The sequence below is a fragment of the Protopterus annectens genome, chromosome 3.part0 (genome assembly GCF_019279795.1).
Source record: "Protopterus annectens isolate FY-2018-M chromosome 3.part0, PAN1.0, whole genome shotgun sequence".
Lineage (NCBI taxonomy): Eukaryota > Metazoa > Chordata > Ceratodontiformes > Protopteridae > Protopterus > Protopterus annectens.
Genome location: NC_056731.1, coordinates 1,595,035,897 through 1,595,055,932, shown reverse-complemented (window position 1 = coordinate 1,595,055,932; position 20,036 = coordinate 1,595,035,897). Strand labels below are relative to the sequence as shown.

At 44.9% G+C, this 20,036-nt stretch overlaps 1 protein-coding gene across 1 annotated transcript in view; it reads right to left on the bottom strand.

The window, feature by feature from the left end:
- Positions 1 to 20,036, bottom strand: part of MTDH (metadherin) — a 1,697,336-nt gene that overhangs the window by 830,668 nt on the left and 846,632 nt on the right. The window contains exon 8 of the mRNA XM_044065932.1: positions 17,403 to 17,492. Coding sequence (XP_043921867.1) covers positions 17,403 to 17,492 — 90 coding nt within the window. The remainder of the gene's footprint in view (positions 1 to 17,402; positions 17,493 to 20,036) is intronic.

The window sequence follows — 20,036 nt, the reverse complement described above, 5'->3', positions numbered from 1 at the left end:
CAGCCCCATCCTGCTAGAGCTTCCCCCTCCTCTAGTCAGAGGCCACTCTTTCAAGACAGGGCAGGTAGTATTTAACTACTGCCATCTCTGAAACCGTCACGCCCTCCTTCTCTCCCTCTGTCAGTTCCGTCTCTCTTACGGTCTCATTGTGTGGACATCCATCACACCAGACAAATGGGTCCTTTCACTCATTCAGAATGGGTACTTTATGACTTGGCTTATGCCCCCAAAGTGAAAGGGTATAGGCACCATCGAAACAGTGCCACTGGTTGCAAAAGGGAGAGGTTTCTACTCCAGGATTTTCCTAGTCCCAAGAAAAGACTGTCCTTGGAGACCAATCCTGGATTTCTCTCTTCTCAACCTTTTTCTTCATGTTCCTACTTTCAGGATGTTGGCCTTACCAACTCTTTTCCCACTACTGCTTCACCAGGGATTCATGGCCACTTTAGATATAAAGGATGCCTATTCTTCACATTCCCATCAAGCCCCAGTTTCAGGAAATACCTGAGGTTTTCCATCAGGCCTTCTCACTTTCAGTTCTCTGACTTACTCCTTTGGGTTCTCCACTGCACCCAGGACATTTACCAAATGTGTAGCTCCAGTTATTGCCTTTTGCAGAACAAAAGGAATCCAGACATTTCAAATATAGACACCAGAGACCAGGTGGATCCAACACAAAAGTGTTTATTAGCAAAAACCACATGAACATAAAAAAAAGTAACAAATGCTATAAATGCAACTCCCCTTATGTTTTCGTCTCAAAGAACTTCATCAGATGGGTGTGTATGTCATGGTCACTTGTTTAAAAACCTTGTCTCGCTCACTTAAACCAATAAAATGCTCCAGTCAATTCGTCATTAAAATCAACAGGAATATAGGTTCATAGGTAGGTACTAGGCTATTGGCCCAGGGGCCTAAGTAAGACTAACCAACAAGGTTCCCTGGTTTACGCCACCCAAGTAAGTTAATTTCCTGTGCCCCTGTCGAGCAGAGCCACAGAAGTGATCCCCGGGGTGTATTTCCTATTTCCCATCCCCTCATCAAGATTTTTCTTGAAGAGTGCTAATGAGGAACTTTGCTTGACACAGGTGGGTAGCTTGTTCCAGAGTATATGAAGTCTCTGGGACAGGAATTTATCCCTCCAGCATGTCCTGTTTATTGTGGTGACAAGGTTTCGGTCCCTAGAGCGTGCAACTCAGAGGGATTGGGATTTCTTTAGGTGTAGCATGTCCAACAGCTCTGGGTTTAACATAGCTTTATATGTTAGGTAGAGATCTCCTTGGAGTAGGCGATATGCTACAGAGTAAAGCTGGAGTTTTTTGAGATGGTCAGTGTAGGGCATCTGTTTGAGGCCAGTAATCCTCTTTGTGAGGTACTTCTGTGGCCTTTCCAGCTGCTGCAGATGTCTTGTGAGGTATATTCCAAAAGGGGCGTTGTACTCTATAATGGGTCTAATTAGTGCCGAGCAGTGGGGAACAATGACCTCTTTTTTCCTGGATGAAAACCCTTTTGTGATGAAGTGTGCCACGTAGAAGGATTTCCTGACTACTGTGGCAATGTGATTATCAAAGGAGAGACTACTGTCCACCTGGGTCCCAAGGTCTCATCACACATTTGGCATTAAGTAGACTGCCATTTATGTGGTAGTTCATGGGTATAGAGTTTTTACCAAAGGGGATGACAATGCAGTTTTTGGCACTGAGCTTGAGGTCATGGCTCTGACACCAGGCATCTGTCTCAGTGAGGCCCTTCTGTAGGATGTCCACATCATTTGGGGACTCGACTATGGCCCCTAGCTTGCAGTCATCTGCGAACTTCATTAGCCAGAGGCCTTCTGTGTTAGTCTGTACTTCACAGAAATAGATACCAAACAGGAGAGGTCCCAGGACTGAACCCTGTGGTACTCCACTTGTCACTGGTTTGAAGTCAGATTTGCAGTCTGCAACATTTACAGTGTGGGTTCTGTCAGTGAGCCAGTTGGCAACCCATCTTGTGACATAGGGATTTATACCTAGTTTAGTGAGTTTAGCTATAATTCCAGAATGAGGGATGGTGTCGAAAGCCTTGGCGAGGTCAAGATAGGCTGTGTGAACCAACTTACCCTCATCTGGCTTTGGTAACTGCCTCAAAGAAGTCGATCAGGTTCAAAAGGCATGATCTGCCTTTCACAAACCCGAACTGGGTGGGGTCCAGAGTTTGGAGGTTACGAATGTTTTTTTTTATGAGCTCCATGATGATACGTTCTATGGCCTTGCAGACCAGGCTCGTCAGGCTAATAGGGCAATAGTTCCCAGGATCAGTGGTGGCTCCCCCTTTGTGGAGAGGGATAAAAAGAAGTTATGTACCTACCATAATATTCCATGTTAGTTGTCTTCATCTCACCTTCCTTCTTGCTGTTTGGGTTTGGAGCTGATCCTCGGCTCCGACTCGGCCATCTTCTATAGCTCGAGAGCTGTTTACTGGCTCGAGGCTACCCCTTGTCCCAGAATGCCCAGAGTCAGCTACCCAGATCTCATTTGTGATAGCGCACACTAGACATAAGTAGAGTAACCAGTTACCTAAAAACTGGTTGTCCAATACACCTAAACAAGGAGAGAGTCATAAATTACCTGGCATGTGAAGTAATTAAAGATACTCAGCCAGTGAAAACAAAAGGAACTCCTCTCAATCCTCTAGGAAGGGGGAAGGAGGGAGGGACGCAAGAAGGAAGGTGAGATGAAGACAACTAACATGGAACGTTATGGTAGGTACATAACTTCTTTATGTTAAGTTGTCCATCTCGCCTTCGTTCTTGTTGTTTGGGACAGCGTCCCTAGCACCTAAAATCCCGGGTGGCTCATTGGAACAGACTCTTCAGAGCAGTAGAACCAAAGGAAGCTCTGCTCCGGGAGACCATATCCACCTTGTAATGAGAGATAAAAGTATGAGGGTTTGCCCAAGTGGCAACTGCACAGATTAAGTCTATGGGCAACCTAGACTGAAAGGCTACAGAGGTGGCTAATGCTCTAGATGAATGAACCTTTGGTTTAGCTGGTAGCTCTTTATTTTGTAACTGATAAATAAAGGCAATAGTATCAGATAACCATCTGGATAAGGTCACCTTAGCAACTGGAAGGCCTTGTTTGTTGAAAGCATAAAAAGGAAATAACTGGTCTGACTTTCTTAGTTCCTTAGTTCTATGGAGGTAAAAACGCAATTGTCTGTGTACTTCCAGTCGGTGGAGCTTGTATTCTGCCTTGTTGCTGTGATTGGGAAAGAAAACTGGGAGATCCATGGATTGATTTAAATTGTTCTCTGAGCAGACTTTATGAATAAAGGATGGATTGGTCTTCAGAGAAACTCTTTCCTTGTGAAACACCAGGTAAGAAGGATGAACACACAGTGCTTGAAGTTCTGAGACACGTCTAGCTGAAGTGATAGCAACCAGAAAAAGTGTCTTCCAAGAAAGAAATTTTAAGGAACATGATGCTGCCAGTTCAAAGGGAGGCAAAATTAAGGAAACTAAAACTAAATTGAGATCCCAAGGAGAAGGAGGATCTCTAACTGGGGGTCTAAGAAGAGATGTTCCTCTCATAAAGGCCTTGCACAGCTTATGAGACATTATGCTAGAATTAAACATACCGATATGAAAATGGCAGCTAGCTGTACTCTAATGGTAGCGGAAGCCGCACCAGACTGAAAAGAATTTCATGGACTGGGGCTGAGAAAGGATCCAAATTTCTAGATTCTGCCCAGTAAGAAAAACGTTTCCATTTACTAGCATACGTTTTCCTCGTAGTAGACTTATGTGAGGAAACAATAATATCACGGACTGCTGGGGAGATACTGGAAAGCCTGGCTAAGGTTGGAAGTGGAGTAACCAAGCTGTGAGCTGGAGAGTTTGAAGGGATTGGTGCAACCCGCCTGACTGATGAATCAGATCATCTGGAACCGGGTCCAGAATCCACGGTTGATCCAGAAGGTGGAGGTGCAGGAACGGGAACCATATCTGTCAAGGCCAATATGGGGCAATGAGGATCATTTTGCAACCCAACGATTTTGCTTTCTGTACGAGTCTTGGTATTAGGGGAAAGGGGGGAAAAGCGTAAAGGAGTCCCGGAGGCCAATCGTGGACTAGAACATCTCTGGGCATATGACCTGGAACAGGAAGTAAGGAGAAGTAGCTGCTGCATTTGTTGTGGAGTGGCAAATAGATCGCAGCAAGGCTGTCCCCACTTGCGGAAGATAAGATCCGCAACTTCCTGATTCAGAGACCACTCGTGAGGCATGAGGATAGCTCTGCTGAGCCTGTCCGCTATGACGCTGGATTTCCCAGGGATGTGTGTTGCTATCAGAAAACATTGGGAGGAAATCGCCCATTGCCACAGTCTGAGTGCTTCTCAACACAAGGGGTAAGACCTGGTCCCGCCCTGTTTGTCGATGTACCACACCACTGACATGTTGTCCGTTTGGAAGGAAGAGAGTCTTGAAGGGCTTGCAATGCTAGGAGCACCGCTCTCATTTCTAGGACACTGATAGGCAGATTGTACTAGCGAGGTTGCCAAGTGCCTTGGACTGTCCTGCCTAGATAATGCCCCCTCCCCACCCTATCAGGGAGACGTCCGTGGTCACTGTGGCTACCGGAGGGGGTTGTATGAAAGATCTGCCCTGAATCACTAGTGGGGAGACCATCCAGCAAGAAAGGTGTCTTTTGCATGTTTCTGTGATCTGGATTATGTGAGACATGGGTAGCTCCTGGAATGACCACTGCGTGAAAAGAAGCCACTGAAGGATTCTCATGTGGAAACACGCTAATGGGTCAAGAAGAATGGCAGCTGCCATGGATCCTAGAGCTTGGAGGACATATCTGACTTGAATCCTTTTCCTCTGCATTAGAATGAACACTTGCTGACGAATAGTGGAAACTCTTTCCTGTGGTAATCTTGCAAACATTTCTTTTGTGTTTAATTCTTCTCCTATGTATGTGACAGACTTTCAGGGCAACAAGGCAGATTTTTCAAAATTTACTGTAATGCCTAGTTGAGTGCATGATGTGACTGTATAACCCCGTGCCTCTAAGAGTTGATGCCTGGTGGTAGCAGTAAGGAGCCAGTCATCTAGATAGGGAAACACCTGGAATCCTTGACACCTCAGGTGAGCCGTGTCTACTGCCAAACACTTGGTGAACACCCTGGGGGCTGAGGTGAGACCAAAGGGCAGAGCTCTGAACTGGTAATGACTGCCCCCTACCTGGAAGCGAAGAAATCTCCTGGAGCATCTATCCATCTTAGGTTCATAGGTTCATAGGTTAGTACTAAGCTAACTGCCCTTGTGAGCCATTTCAAGCCTAGCCAATTATCCCTTGTGAGACTCAAACCCTGCACCTTGTGTTTGTAAGGCAAACACTTTAACCATTAGGCCACCCTCCCAGTGGAGGATATGGTAGTACGCGTCCTGAAGATCTATCAAGCACATCCAATTGTCCTGACCCAGTAAAGGGAAAATGGACTGCAGTGTCACCATCCATAACTTTTCTTTTTGTACAGATTTGTTCAATCTGCTGAGATCCAGTATTGGTCTCCAGTCCCCTATCTTTTTTGGTACTAAAAAGAACCTTGAGTAAGTTCTGGATCCTAGTTGGTCTGCGGGGACTTCTTGAATGGCTCTTTTTTTCTAGCAGTCTTGAAACTTCTGTGACTGCTTGATCCCTTAGATTGGGTGGGACATCTGGAATGGACATTTTTGATTCTATGGGGGATTGATGGAAGGGAATTTTGTAACCTCCGGATATAATGGATAGTACCCCATCTGTCTCTTGTTATATTTTGCCAGGCTTTTGGGTACAGGGAAAGCCTTCCCAGACTGCCTCCAGAGGTGAGCAGTTGGGCAACCCTTCAGGGATGCTGGAAGGGCTTGGCAAAGAAAGTTTCTCTGTCACCCTGGATTTGCGGTCCCCCTCTGCCACAAGGGCGGCGTCTGTTATTGTTGTTTCCCCCTCTGCCCCTGGGGGGAAAAAAATCACCACGTGTGTCAGGCAAGGGTCCCTGGGATTTTCAGAACCACATCTTTCCGCTCTTCTGACCCTTGTGATAAGGTCTGGAAGGGGTGGAAAAATGGACTTCCACGGCAGAGAGAGTCTTGTCTTCCTGCTCACACCTAGTCAATGTGTCTTTCACCTGAGGCCCAAAGAGAAAGGAGCCATCAAAGCGAGTATTGGTGAAGGATGCTCGAAAGGGTTCCGCAAACTGATACATCCCGCATCCAAGAATGTCTCCGGAGAGCCACACCTGTCCCTGTGGCCCTGCTCGCTCCATCGGCTGCATAGGAAATCAGCCCCAAGGAGGAGTTGACTATGGAATTAAAAGTCGCAAGCTGAGAAGCTAATTTGGCTGGTACTCCCTCAGCTGTAGGATCTTGAAGGCTATCTCCAAGCTCTTAAAGGAGATCCCTTTGAAGATGTGTAAAATGGCATAGACAGTTTAGGGACCTCATCGAAAAGGTCGCTGAAGCAAACATTCACTTTCCATATATGTCCATCGTCCGAGACTCTGTTTGGAGGATGAACAGATGAAGAGGTTTCTGCTAACTCTTTCTTTGTGGCTGCTGCAACCACCATGGCATCAACGGGCACACCTTTGGAGAGGAATTGTTTGTCCTGGGGGGCTGTAATAAATTTGCTTGGTCTCCTCGGAGTAGGTTCCACAGAATCTGGAGCTGACCAAGCCTTTTGAGCCACTACAAACATGAGTGGATCGAAAGGAAGAGATACCCAGGAGGGGGAAGGTCGGGGAGCCAAATGCGTCCAAGTATACAGACTCATCCTCAGTAGGGGCTAGGGAAGTCCAGTCCCCCCTCTGTCTAAGCATTTCAAGGATGCCCGAAAAGGAAACATCTTCAGAGGGGGACCTTGGGGACCCTTCAGATTCATCCATGTCTGTATCTGAGGTGACAGACTCAAGGGAGTCTATGTGCTTCCTCTTGCACTTCTTCTTCCAGACAGGCTCTTCCGAGTGATCAGGGGAGGCTTCAGAAGAAGAGGGATCACCCAATGGGGTGCCCTGGGGCATAAGTTCCCTATCCTTGGGGTCTGGAGGAGGAGTAGAGGTTGGAACAAACCACGGGGGCAGAGCCGATGGAGCTGGCAGTAGAGCTGTTTCAGGGGACAGCACACTCCGTATGACATCGAAGGCGTCCCGACCTCTAGGCAGAGAAAGCTCCGGCCCCGAAGAGACAGGAGTCCTTCTCCGCATCGAGGGTGATGGATCCGAGGCCGATGCTGGAGCTGAGCTCACCTGTGTCGAAGCTCCGAGGGGGGGAATGGGGTCGGACAAGGGTCTGATGCCACTCCCCCCCTCAGAGCCAACAAGAGAGCCCCGGCGCTCTGAACCCTCGATAGAAGGTACAATCGAGGTAATCAGAGCCGACGTCGGAACTGAAGGACAGATGATTATTGGTGCTGACGGTTCTACTACCTGCAGATTCATGGTCTCTGGCTCCGAGCTAAATGCAGTCGGAGGAGGAACGGAAATAGAGGAGATTGGAGCTGATACCCGTTGACAGTAATTTTGCCAGGGCCTGTGACTTAAAGCAACCTACTTACTACTCTCTCCACATCATGATCCTATAATCTAGAGGATCGAGAGGAGTGGGAAGAATGACGACTACATTCACTCTGTAACAAGGGTGACTGAGGTGCCGAGTGGATGGGCTCCAAGGACGGAGACTTCAGTCTCTTATGGCTCCGAGACGACTCCGAAATAGCAGATGGAGCCGACGGAGGGGTTGCATTGTCGCTGCCAGCGGGCACCGACATACTTGGTTGGTCAAGTAAAGGAGTCTGCTCCGAAGGTGGAGCCGATGGCTTGACAGACTTAGGGGATTTCGCTGGCTGAGTACTTTTAGCCGGAGAATCCTGAGGCTTCAATAATCCCCAAAGGATTAATTTGTTTTTGTGCTCCTGCAGGACCCTTGGATTAAAAGCGTGACATATAAAACGGGAGTCCTGCAGGTGAACAGCGCCCAAACAATATACGCAACTAGTGTGCACATCTGTCAGAGTCACACTTTTTGAAGCTAGATACCTTGGTATCTTTAGACATTTTCCTAACAACAACAAACTAAAGAACCACAATAACAATAAGAAAAAAAGTTATAATAATTATTACAACTTAAACTGCTAACCTAAGTTAAAACGAATTCAAGGGAAAAAGAGGCCTGTGGAAAGGAACGACGGCCAACAAAGCACACACACACAATATAAGGTGATAAAGGGTATAAGTACTAAGAGACTAAGGTTAATAATACTTTTACAATTAAAATTTTACAAGAACAGCAAAAATATGTAACACAAAACAATACTAAGCCTGAGCCAGTAACGAAGCAACCTCGGAGCTGAAGCAGCAAACGAGATCTGGCAAGTTGATGCTGGGCATACTGGGATAAAGGGTAGTCTCGAGCCAGTAAACAGCTCTCGAGCTATAGAAGATGGCCAAGTCGGAGCCGAGGATTGGCTCCGAACCCAAACAGCAAGAACGAAGGAGAGATGGACAACCTAACATCTGTTATTGTGTGCCATTCAGTGGGCACAAAGCCTGACGTGAGACTATGACTGAATATGGTGCTTAGGTGGGGATCCAGTTCGTTCTGAAGTTCGTATAAAATGCAGCCTGGGATATTGTCCAGTCCCATGGATGCTGTGTTTTTGGTTTTAGAGAGTGCAGCTTTTACCTGCCTAGATGTGATTACAGGGACTCTGCATTCTTCCTGTATAGATACGGGCCCTTTAGGGGGTGAGAGGGGGGTAAAGTTAGCACTGAACCTATCTGCCAGGATGTTGGCAATATCAGTTGGTTCTGTAATTTTCGTGCTGTTGTGCTGTAACTCAAAGCAGACCTGGGTGTTGCCAGTGAGATTCTTGACATAGCTATAGAATGCTTTGTGGATGCCCTTAGAATCAGTGGTGATTTGGTTTTTGTAGCTAGCTTTGGAGGATCTTATAAGGGATCTCAGCTTCTTACTGAGGCTGACCAGGGAGCAACTCCACTCATGGGACTTTACTCTCTTTTGCAACAGTTTCTTCCTTCTGTTGTAGAGTTTGTTTGGGGACCACCATATTGGCTTCCTTTCTTTGGAGGATAGCACCTTGGTTCTGTTTGGGATAGCACGATCCATACACTCATGTAAGTGCTTATAGAGTGCATCTGTGTAGGATTCAGCAGTCGTAACTGTATTGTCCATCTACATGGGTGTCATGAAGTTCATCATTTCTGTCTTAAGAAGCATGAAGTTGACTTTGGAGAAACTTTTTAACGTGGTTTTCTTAATGGTGGGTGGGGACGGGATGCGGATATCTAGGGTGATTAGCTTATGGTTGGATCAGACCAACGAGGAGTTGACTTCAGGTGTGGAGCACCGGTCACTCATGTTGGTAATGACTAGGTCTAGGATATTGTTGCCCTTGGTGGAGGTGTGGATAAGTTGGTCCAAGTCATTGGAATTTATTAATTCCAGAAAGCGTTGAGCAAAGGAGTTGGTAGATGAGTAGTTTTCCCAGTTAATGGTGGGGTAGTTGAAATTGCCTATTATTAGGGTATTTGTTTGAACCCTAATATTTTCCAGTATATCAAGAAAAGAGGAGTGGGAATCCTGGGGCATGGTGGGAAATCCTGTAGCAAGCTACAATTTGGATTGCAGTTTTGCCAAGAATTACTTGGATAACTTTGGATGCTTTTTGCTGCCCAACTAGCCTGGAGATGTGGATATCCTTAATAAATATGGACACATCTCTGCCTTTGGTGTTCTGGTCCAGGTTAGATGGCCGAAAAGTGTGGTATGAGTTATAGCCTGGTAATGCAGGGGTGCTCTCTAGAGCCTTGAACCAGGTCTCAGTCACTGCACAGATATCGATGTTCTCCATTTTAAGAACTGCCTCGAGTGAGTGCATTTTGAGATTTAGACTTCTAGCATTGAGTAGCATTACCCTCAGTTTTTGCTTGCCTGTTCCTGTTACGATGGTGAATTTGTCATTTGAACCTTGCTTAAAAAAGGCACTATAGGGGCGGCAAGAGCCTTAGCCAGTATCCGGAATCCCAAGGGCGACAGGTGCAGGCTATCTCTGACAAAGCATCGTGGTCTGTCGACCATGTTGTCCCAGGTAGACAGATACTGGACCCCCCCCCCCCCGGAATGATACCAGAAGCTTAGCCATTTGTTGAAGTCAATCATATTGTCCTTGTACTGCGGTATCATTCTGGGCGATGGCAGGATGCTACTCAAGGGCTAAGGTCATACCTGCCTGGGCTACAAGATCGAAGAGCTCTTCCATGTAGTCCAGAGAGGTACGTCTCAGGTGGTTCACACCAACATGGACAATGACAGAGTCATATTTGTACTTGTTGTGGAGTGACCTGGGTGTGTGGGTTATGTGGCGGATCCTGGCACCCAACAGGCAGCTGACAGTGACCTTCTCCTTGTTTAGCCTGGTGAGTGGGACATCAATGTGCCTGACTATAGAGTCACCCTATGACTAGTGTGTTGGGTATGTTGGTTTGCCTTATGGGCTGTGGTTTATTGGCACACTGAGTCTGTGGGCTGTGTGTCATTTAGGTTGTGTTGGGGGTGGAGGTTGCTTGTGTTTCTGCTTTGGAGGTCTCTGTTGCTTGAGCAGATTATTATTGAGAGCCTCTGCGAATGTTTTTGTTTTTCTATGTGTGGATTTTGGTGGTGTAGGTTTAGTGGGACTATGCGAGGAATGTGGTGTGGTGCAAGTGTTTACCTTCTCCTCTTGACTGTCAAGTTCAGTCTTGGTTGGAGAGAGCTTTACCTCCAGTTTGGCTAGATAACTGCATCTCTCACAGCGTGGTGTTGGGTGATAGGAGGAGAGGGTTGTCTGTGTACATAAGGCAATTGCTACATTGCCTCAAGATGCCCAGATTCATCAGAAAGACAGGAGAGAACACTTGGAGATGACCTTTGGACATGCCTGAATAAAAAACTACTTTCCTCTAGACAAGTGAGGAAAGTGAGTATGAGAGCTGTTTTTCCTCTAAGCAAGTGAAGAAAGTAAGTACAAAAACTGTTTTCCTCTAGGTAAAGAGGAAGGTTAAGTGCTGTAGTAATTTGTAGCTTATTTAGTGCTAACAACAAGTTCTGAACAAGTCCTGAGCACTAATAAGCAAATTCAAGTGCTAAAACTAAGAATCTATACCTGGATCTTGTGGTAGATAAGCTAGAAGGCTTCCCTCCAACACAGAAAGGCTTGGGGCGCTCAGAAGCTTACAAGCAGTCATGGATACAGCAAATCTGTATCTGGACTTGACTAGTTACTGGAAAGGTGGCAAACGAGTGCAAACGTGGGCTTTCAAACCAGAAGGTTAAAAGAGATGGAAAAACTGCCCAAACAGCCAATAAACTACAATTTCTGGGCCAGAAACCACTCTTGTGGTAGATGGGCTACCTAGTGTTTACCACTCCCACTGATAAGCTAGAAGGCTTCCCTCCAACACAGAAGGGCTTGGGAATAGAATAATAGGTTAAATATATAAAAAATATAAAAACTTGGTTAAAATTTCATGTATTAAAAGCCATAACGTAAAAAAGTAGATATACAAGTAGATGTACATAAATATAAAGTAGTTGTGGATAAAAGTTGCAGTAAATAAAATTAAATACAACACATAAGTAGCACCTGTGTTTATGATTTAATTGTTGTTTGTCTTTCGGCTTTTCCCGGTAAGGGGTCGCCACAGCGGAACTCCGGTCCGCTAATGATTGGCAGTAGATTTTTTTCCCCCGAAATGCCGAGGTGCCAGCTCGACGCCCAACCTTCAACGAAGGCACGCCCATTTACGCACGCATGTCTTTCGAATGCTACCCAACCACGAGGAGGACATGCAGACTCCACACAGAAGGCACTCCCCAAGCCACGCCGAGAATTGAACAGGAGAACCTCTTGCTGTGAAGTAACAATGTTACCGCCATAACACCGCGGCTACTGTGTTTATGATTTAATGATAGTAGTAGATTAGCACCATCTACTGGAGAAACATTGAACCACATAAAATTCTATCAAAACTGTACGATATAAATTTTAGTAAAATTAATCTTTTCATTTAGTTGGTGAAATGATTAATTTTACTAAGGTTTATATCGTATAAATGAAAAGATTCATTTTACTAAGGTTTATATCGTACAAACAGTTTTGATAGAATTGATTGGAGCATTTTACTGGTTTAACTGTGAGTTGATTTTGTTTTTGGGCACATACACCACTTTTCAGAGAATCCAGATATTTCCCCTATCTGGATGACCTGCTTGTACAGGCAGACTGCAAGGAGACCCTCCAGCAACACATGCTTCTTGCCATTTCCCTCCTACAATCCCTGGGATTTCAGATCAACTTTCCAAAATCCCACCTGGAACCTTCTCAAGACATCACCTTCCTGGGGTGCAGGATTTGCACAGACATCAAGAGAACCTACTTCCCCCAACAAAAAGTGGAAAACTTGACAGAACACCTACTTCTGGTCCTTCAGACAACAGAATTGACAACAAGGCAGTATCTCAGGCTCCTGGGCTACATGGCAGCCACTATCCACGTTACCATTAGCAAGACTCCATATGAGAAAATTGCAGTGGTACCTAAGGTCATTCTGGACCCAGCACTCACACCCCTTGGAGTACAGGGTTCCCCTCCTGCCCTGCCTCAAAACTAGAAATCCAGTGGTGATTGAAGCAAGCGAACTTCAACACAAATCTTCCCTTCCAACCACCCCAACCCAAACAGATCATGCACACGGATGCCTCAGACTTGGGCTGGGAGCAACACTGGGCCATTTGAAAGTGCAGGGACTGTGGCCAGAGCCACACAAAAAAAGAACACATCAATGTCTTGGAAATGAGGGCAGTTCTCCTGGTCCTTCGGACCTTCCAAACTTATCTGCAACAGGGACCTTTAAAGATCTATACAGACAATACCACAGTGCTGTAGTATCTCAACAAGCAGGGATGACCAAATCTTTCTTACTTTGCAGACTAGCACTCCGAGTGTGGGACCTGGCCACCTCCCAGGGAGTTACCTTGCAGGCGGTCGACATTCCTTCACTGCAGAATGCTCAGGCAGACTCTCTCAGCAGATTCATGACAAACGACCATAAATTAATACTTCACAGGGATGTTTTCCTGGACCTGGTCCACTAGTGGGGTACACCTCAAATAGACCTGTTTGCCTTCTCCATCAACAGGCAACTTCCTTACTTCTGCACCAGGCTTCCACATCCTCAGGCAATGGCAACAGATGCCTTCTCAATCTCTTGGAGGGGGACGTTTCTCTGTGCATTCCCCCCTTCCTACTTGTACAGAAGGTCCTGCTGAAGATTCAGCAGGAGAGATCAAAAGTCGTGTTGGTGACTCCCTATTGGCCAAGACAGTATTAGTTTTCCCTACTACTACTACAACTATCCAAGGGCAATTACCACAAGTTACTCCTCAGAGTGGACCTTCTCACACAGCTCAAGAGATTCCAAATCCACCCACAGTGGCAGTTGCTGCAGCTCATCCTGTAGCTGATAGGATTCTGATCCCCTTCAGACACCTTTACAATGAGGACATGCTCACTGTCCTGCAGGAGGCCAGGAAACCAAAATAAGAAAATCTTACCTTTCTAAGTGAAGTGATTCTCTATATGGTGTCTCAAAAGACAATTAGGGGACTGCTAGCGAGACCTCTCTAGTTCTGTCTTACCTGTGTGAATTACTGCAGACAGGATTGTCCTACTCTTCCATTAAAGCCAGTTGTCTGCCATTTCAGCATGCCTTCCTCTGGAATCCCCCCTGATGTCCAGACAACCAGATAAATTATTCCTTAAAGGGGTCCTTCACCTGAGACCCCCCCCCCCAGGAAGCCATCTCCACCCCATGGGATCTCAACTATATTTTGCAAAAGTATACACTTCCTCCTATTGTGCCAGCAGACAAAGCTTCCCAAAAAACACTGTACATGGAAAACTGTGTTACTCATGGCCTTGACCTCAGGCAGAAGAGTCTCAGAGCTGCAAGCTCTCATGGCTATTCCACCTTTCCTGGTATTCCACACTGACAGGGTTACTCTTAGAACCAACCCTTCCTTAATGCCCAAGGTAGTGAATGATCTTCCCCTAAATTAAGCCATCCACCTTCCTACCTTCTTCCTAACCCACAGGGAGAGACAGTGAGAGAGTACTCCATTCCCTGGATGTGCACAGGCAACTCAGATTTTACCTGCACAAAACCAAATCCATCAGACAGGCTGAGCAGCTCTTTGTTTCCTTCCATCCCAGGGCCCTAGGGTAGGCAGTAACTAAACAAACTATTTCAACCTGGATTTCCAAAGCTATCAACTTCTGCTACCAATTCCATGTGAAATCCCTGCAAGGTACTGTTAAAGCACACTCCACCAGGGCTATGGCCTCCTCAGGAGCCTTCTTCAGAGCTTGGGACACCTCTACTATTCTTGAAGCAGCTATTTGGTAATCAGTGCACACCTTCACCAAACACTACAAGTTAGACCATATTTCCAGAGCCAGGGCGGGCTTTGCCAGGGCTGTCCTTCATGGATTCCTGGAGACCACCTCTAGACCACCACCCCCTTCCTCACAGAGAGCTTTGGCACTCACCCATATGTGATGAATACTGCAGGGAAGAAGGACATCTTCCCTACCACCGGAGTAATTCTGTCCTTTCCCCTCCATGACAGAGGATGTGCATCAGAAGCTAGAACCTGAAAACTGGCGCCAGACCTGATGGACACTAACCTGGTTTTGGTTCATGAGGACATGGAAGGATCCAAAGTTATGGTGGCCTCCATAGTGAGTCAACCTAAAGGACTTGCGCCCATTAGTCATGGGTACAGCAAAAGCGCCTCAACTAAACCAATGATTTTGAGCAAGGTTGGAAAGACTGACACCATAAAGGTGTCACTTTCCCCAACATCCTTTTCCTTCAAATGCTTTTCTTTGGATGCTGGCCTGGGGATTGGCAGATGACATTCCGTGTGTAGGCCTAAGAGTACCTTCACGACGGTCTCTGAGGGAGTCAGCCCTACATCTAAAAGCTCTGTTAAAAGAGGCACAAAACTAGCAATTAGGGTCATCATGCTCAGGGCCTAGCAAAACAACCAACAGGAATAAGAGTCCCTGTGAGGAATTTATTTTCCAAATGTAAGGCAGCTGTTGATCTTAACTGTCATTTATCTGAAACATCTCTCAATAAAAAGAATGAGAAAAAGGTATTCCAACTGGGTACCTAGCTTTGACAAGCATCTGGTCTTGTGCTTGACGATGAACTGATGATGCAACACAAAGCATTCTACATCGGACTGATACAGTGCCAGCTGATGACTCTTTTATACCATCAATGCCCTAAAGTTGGGTAGAGGAGGGCATCAGTCATCTAGGGGATGTTGAAATTCTGTAGTATTTGGCTCGAATGCAGAATCCTTTAGGAAGGAATTCTCAAGACTCAGTACTGTAACAGTAGCTACAATGAATGTAAAAGGTTTAGGGAATAAAACAGAAAGGCACATGAAAGTGTAACAGAATATATTGGAAAAATCAGCACTTATTTTTCTTGTGAGTAAGTAGCTGTAAGGTCACCACATTTTAAATATTTGCAGATCTTTTGGTCAGGGAACAAGCTATGTACTATGTCTGAGTACATCAGAATATATATGGTGGGCAGACCAAGAATGTAACACTGCTGAAGAGATGACAGGAAAAGAAACTTTTACCTACCTGCCAAGCTGCCACTGCACAGAGAGGGTTGTACGCAGCATTGCACATGGGTATAGGGGAGCTTATGCAGGTTGCACAGGACAAAGAAGAATACATGGGTTCAGCTACACACACACACACACACACACACACACACACACACACACACACACACACACACACACAGGTTCTGAAGTTAAAAGATTCAAATATAACCAAATGGGGCACGTGCGGTCTTGGTTGTCCATGAAGGCATCAGGGGAAGGGGACAGGTCTCAGGAAGTATCAAGCAATAATAGCAATATAACATTTGTGGGTTGTTTAGAGTTAGTATCTGTACCAAACTAACAAAATGTATGGATCCTACAAAGGATGAAGGGATGGAGGCCATTGCAAACAGGAACACAGCCTCAGACATAACCACAGTCAAAGCTGCAGAGGTCAGACTGATGCAGTACTTGTCTGGGCAGTCCTGTCCAGTCTAGTCCAGTTAGGGCTTTATGTTGAAACCCTTTTTAAGTACCTTTGGCCAGAGTGCATCTGAAATGGAAAATGGGGAGAGGTAGCAAGCAAGTGGCTGTATTGGAAGACACCCTTGCTAATGTCCTAATAGGGAATGATAATGTAGTACCCTGTTATACATGCTGCTAAATGTAGGCAAGTATGGCGGAAATCTTGAGGGAAGGCAGTAAGGGGAAGCTGATTAGTAGCAACGAATTAGGACATGAGCCACAGCAGATGAAAGGTACTGGGCTGTTCCTTGAAGGGAGTTACATCAAGGAGAGAGATAAGTAATAGCAGTCGGCCAGAACTTGAGGCATAACTGGCAGACACCACCACATGTCCTTTGGAAAGGGGAGCTTAGAAGGGTCATCAAGGAGGAGTTAAGGCAAGCTCAGCTCTCAGATCCTACTTTACAAGACTTGAAGGAGGTAGCCAAGAAGGCACCAGATACTCAAGGGAACAAATTATTATTGGCCAGGGTATGGACCCCCTGAAAAGGGCTACAGGAAGAAGTGATACAGCAGTTGGCAGTACCCAGGGCCTAAGAATTGGCATTTCAGGTGATAAACCATGATAATTCCCTGTGCAAGCAATATGGGTATAAAGTGTACTAAAATATAGCTTATGCAGAATTTTTACTGGCTTGTGTCTGCAAAGGATGCAGTAAAGTACTGAAAGACAGCTGCCAAAGCAGTAAGCTCTGCTACAGGTTTGCCTAACTACCATCTGATCTACAAGGAACAAATGAAGCCTATTCAATCTCTACTCAAAGAACTTGTATTGTGTGTACCCTAATCAGTAGCTCTAATAGATGACCACTAGCAATCCCAATCAATCTCTGAACTTGGGAGTATCAGTATCAAATTCTGATGCACCTCACTCACTTCAGTGATATCCGTCATTTTGAAGGAAATGGATGTCTTGCACACTCATCTTTCCCTTTCTGATACTATTCTGCTACATTGTTAAATTGTACAAAGAATTTGAATAGTGGAGAAAAAAGCTAAGATATGGAGACAATCTTGGGGAGTAGTTTTGCTAAATCAGAGAGAGACGCATATGGTTGAATGATGTGCATCATTAAGTATTTTAAACAATGAAAATAAACACAGAACATGTTTTTTAAAATGTCAAAAGTTTATGTATGAGCAAAACTCTTCCACTATTTACTTACTTAATCCAGACCATTCATCTTCAACTGGCGCTAAAGCAGCATCCCACTGGTGATCAGGAACAACTGGCTGTGTAGAGGGTTCAGTTGTACCTATACAATGACAAAAAAGAAAAACTCAAACTGACTGACCTTAAACATACTGTCACACACAAGTATCAATTAGGCTTACTGCCCAAGCCCAGATGCATTACTAACTCACAAGTTAGGCTCATTTTGCAGTTTCAACACCAGGAGGTTTAAACTGATTCTTCCTTACATGCAACTGAATATACTACATTACAAACTCTGACATCTCTGACAATTAATACTTGCTTTAAATATTTGACTTTCAACCCAGAAACACTAAACAAAAGGTAAGCACTCTCCCTTATGATGGATCTGTAACAAGACCAATCTTCCAGAACCTTTAAGATTGATGGTACAGACTTTAGGACCTCTCAGCAAACAAAACTCTTCCCATCAAGCCATCACCCATTTCTCATCTGCTACTACTTTAGTACACAGTACTGAACTGGTAGAGGAGGGAAAAAGGCAAAGCAGAAGATAAACACAATTCCAGTAAAGACAAAAAAAAAAAAAAAGGTGTGGAATTTGGAGGAAGGCCATGTTAAAAAGAATGACTCCTCTTACAGACCTATCATTATGCAAGTGCGCCATTACTGTATCAGATGAGGTCCTTCTTGGTTAACTTTAAGATATTAATCCTCTTGTGTGGCCATCACCATGGAAATGCACCATAAACAGCAGCTGCCCCAAAAGCTTACTGATCCTGGAAATTAAGCCCTACTTGTACTGTCTCACAAAGGTATTCTACAGTAGCATTACAGAAAACTGGACCGTGTTAGAGGCAACAGGAAGAAACTCTCCAAATTTATTATAACAAAAGTCAATACAATTAGTTAACCACTTCAAACATGTAAGCTTACTTTCTCACACTACTCATGACTTAAAAGATACAAACTGGTCAGATTTGCAACAGTGCTGGTTCTGTTCACCAAAAAATGCAAATAAGATGACTGCGGACATCCATACATTGAAGGAGAGTTTTATCACAATCACAGTATTCAGGGAAAATAAACAAGCAGATTGACTAATTTAGAATCAACTTCATGGTAACTATGGGCATGCCAAAACAGACTGGCTCCAAGTGTCATCCCTTTCCTACTGAAAATATAATAATGGTGTTTGAAAGAAAGAGCTTATAACTCTGACTCTGTTCACTTAGGTGATAGACAGCAGGAAAACCATTTTTCCAATATAGGAACTCCATATTCACACAAACAGTGGGCTGAAAGGGCAGAAGATTACATTTTTCTAGCCTAAAGTGAATGCCCCATGGAGGGAGACAATCTCCAAAAGACGGTCTGAGAAAGAATTTGGCATGAAAAGAGGCCTTATAAACCTTAACAGAGGCAACAACAGAAGTATAATTCAGACCAGACAAAGTCACGTGTGGCTACCACATGGATTGTGATATATAAAGAGACCGTAATGTCAAGGACTTCATAAAGATTAAAAAAGGACTAAGTGGGCAGGTGCTGTTAAACAGTATATACCTTTATTAGTCACCCAAACAGAAAAAAAGGTCCAATTTTCACTGTATGCTGGAAACTACTCTCTGGGAGAATGTAGGAACTTTGGCTATCAATGAAATTTGAGAAGTAAGGTTGTTTGCTTAAGAATGCAAAAGTCTGGGAAAGGTTTACCTAAGGGATGATTCAAAAGCCTCTTTATGGTTCAAAGGCAAAGGGATACAGAAAGACAGAATTAGGTTTGCCTAGGCCAGAAGGTGGTATCTGAATGACCTTAGCTCTGAAGAGCTCGACTTGCTAGATACATTTCATCATCACATGAAATGAGGAAAACAAAAAAGTCTGCTTCATCATCGGTGGCCTGTGGCATCTGACTTCACACATGGATGTGGGATCAGGAAAAAGATGCTGGATGGAGAGACAAACTGGAAAAACACTGAAAAGCTTCAGAGACAAGAGATTATTTCTGCAACTAAGTGGCTCATTCATATAGCAAAAGAAGACAGCTGGCCTCTTTCAGAATGTGCATTATTACTGGGTGTTGTATCTTGATGGTCCACTGCCACACACTCATTTCCAACAATACTAATTGCACACGTGTCCCGACTTAGGAATGGGGTTCATTCCTGTCACTGTATTAGAAACCCAAAACAATGAGAAATTAAACAGAATCCTTCCAAAACACTTCGCAGGAATGCACTCTTTTCCATTTGTGATATACTGGACCACAGCAATGTTGTCTGACTGAATGGAAAATACTATTTCTAACATAAGTCCTGAAAGGCAGAAAGGGACAGAACTATCCTTCTTTCTATGGCAGAAATATGCAAGTGAAACCTCCTAGGGTGTACAGTTATACCAGATAAGTCCCTGCTCAATGCAGCCTGAGCAGTCTACAAAATGGATGTCTAGACTGAATGTCTGACAAGTCCAACCACCACTGCAGATACAATCAAGGGGCCTTCAAAACTGATACTGGCTGGGAAATATGACTGAAAACCTGAGGTCACTAAACATGCATCCAGTTGAAGTACCATAAAAATGAAAGTTGTCACAAGGCTCAAGGCCACAACAGAATGAACCAAGAGAATGGAGGTAACTA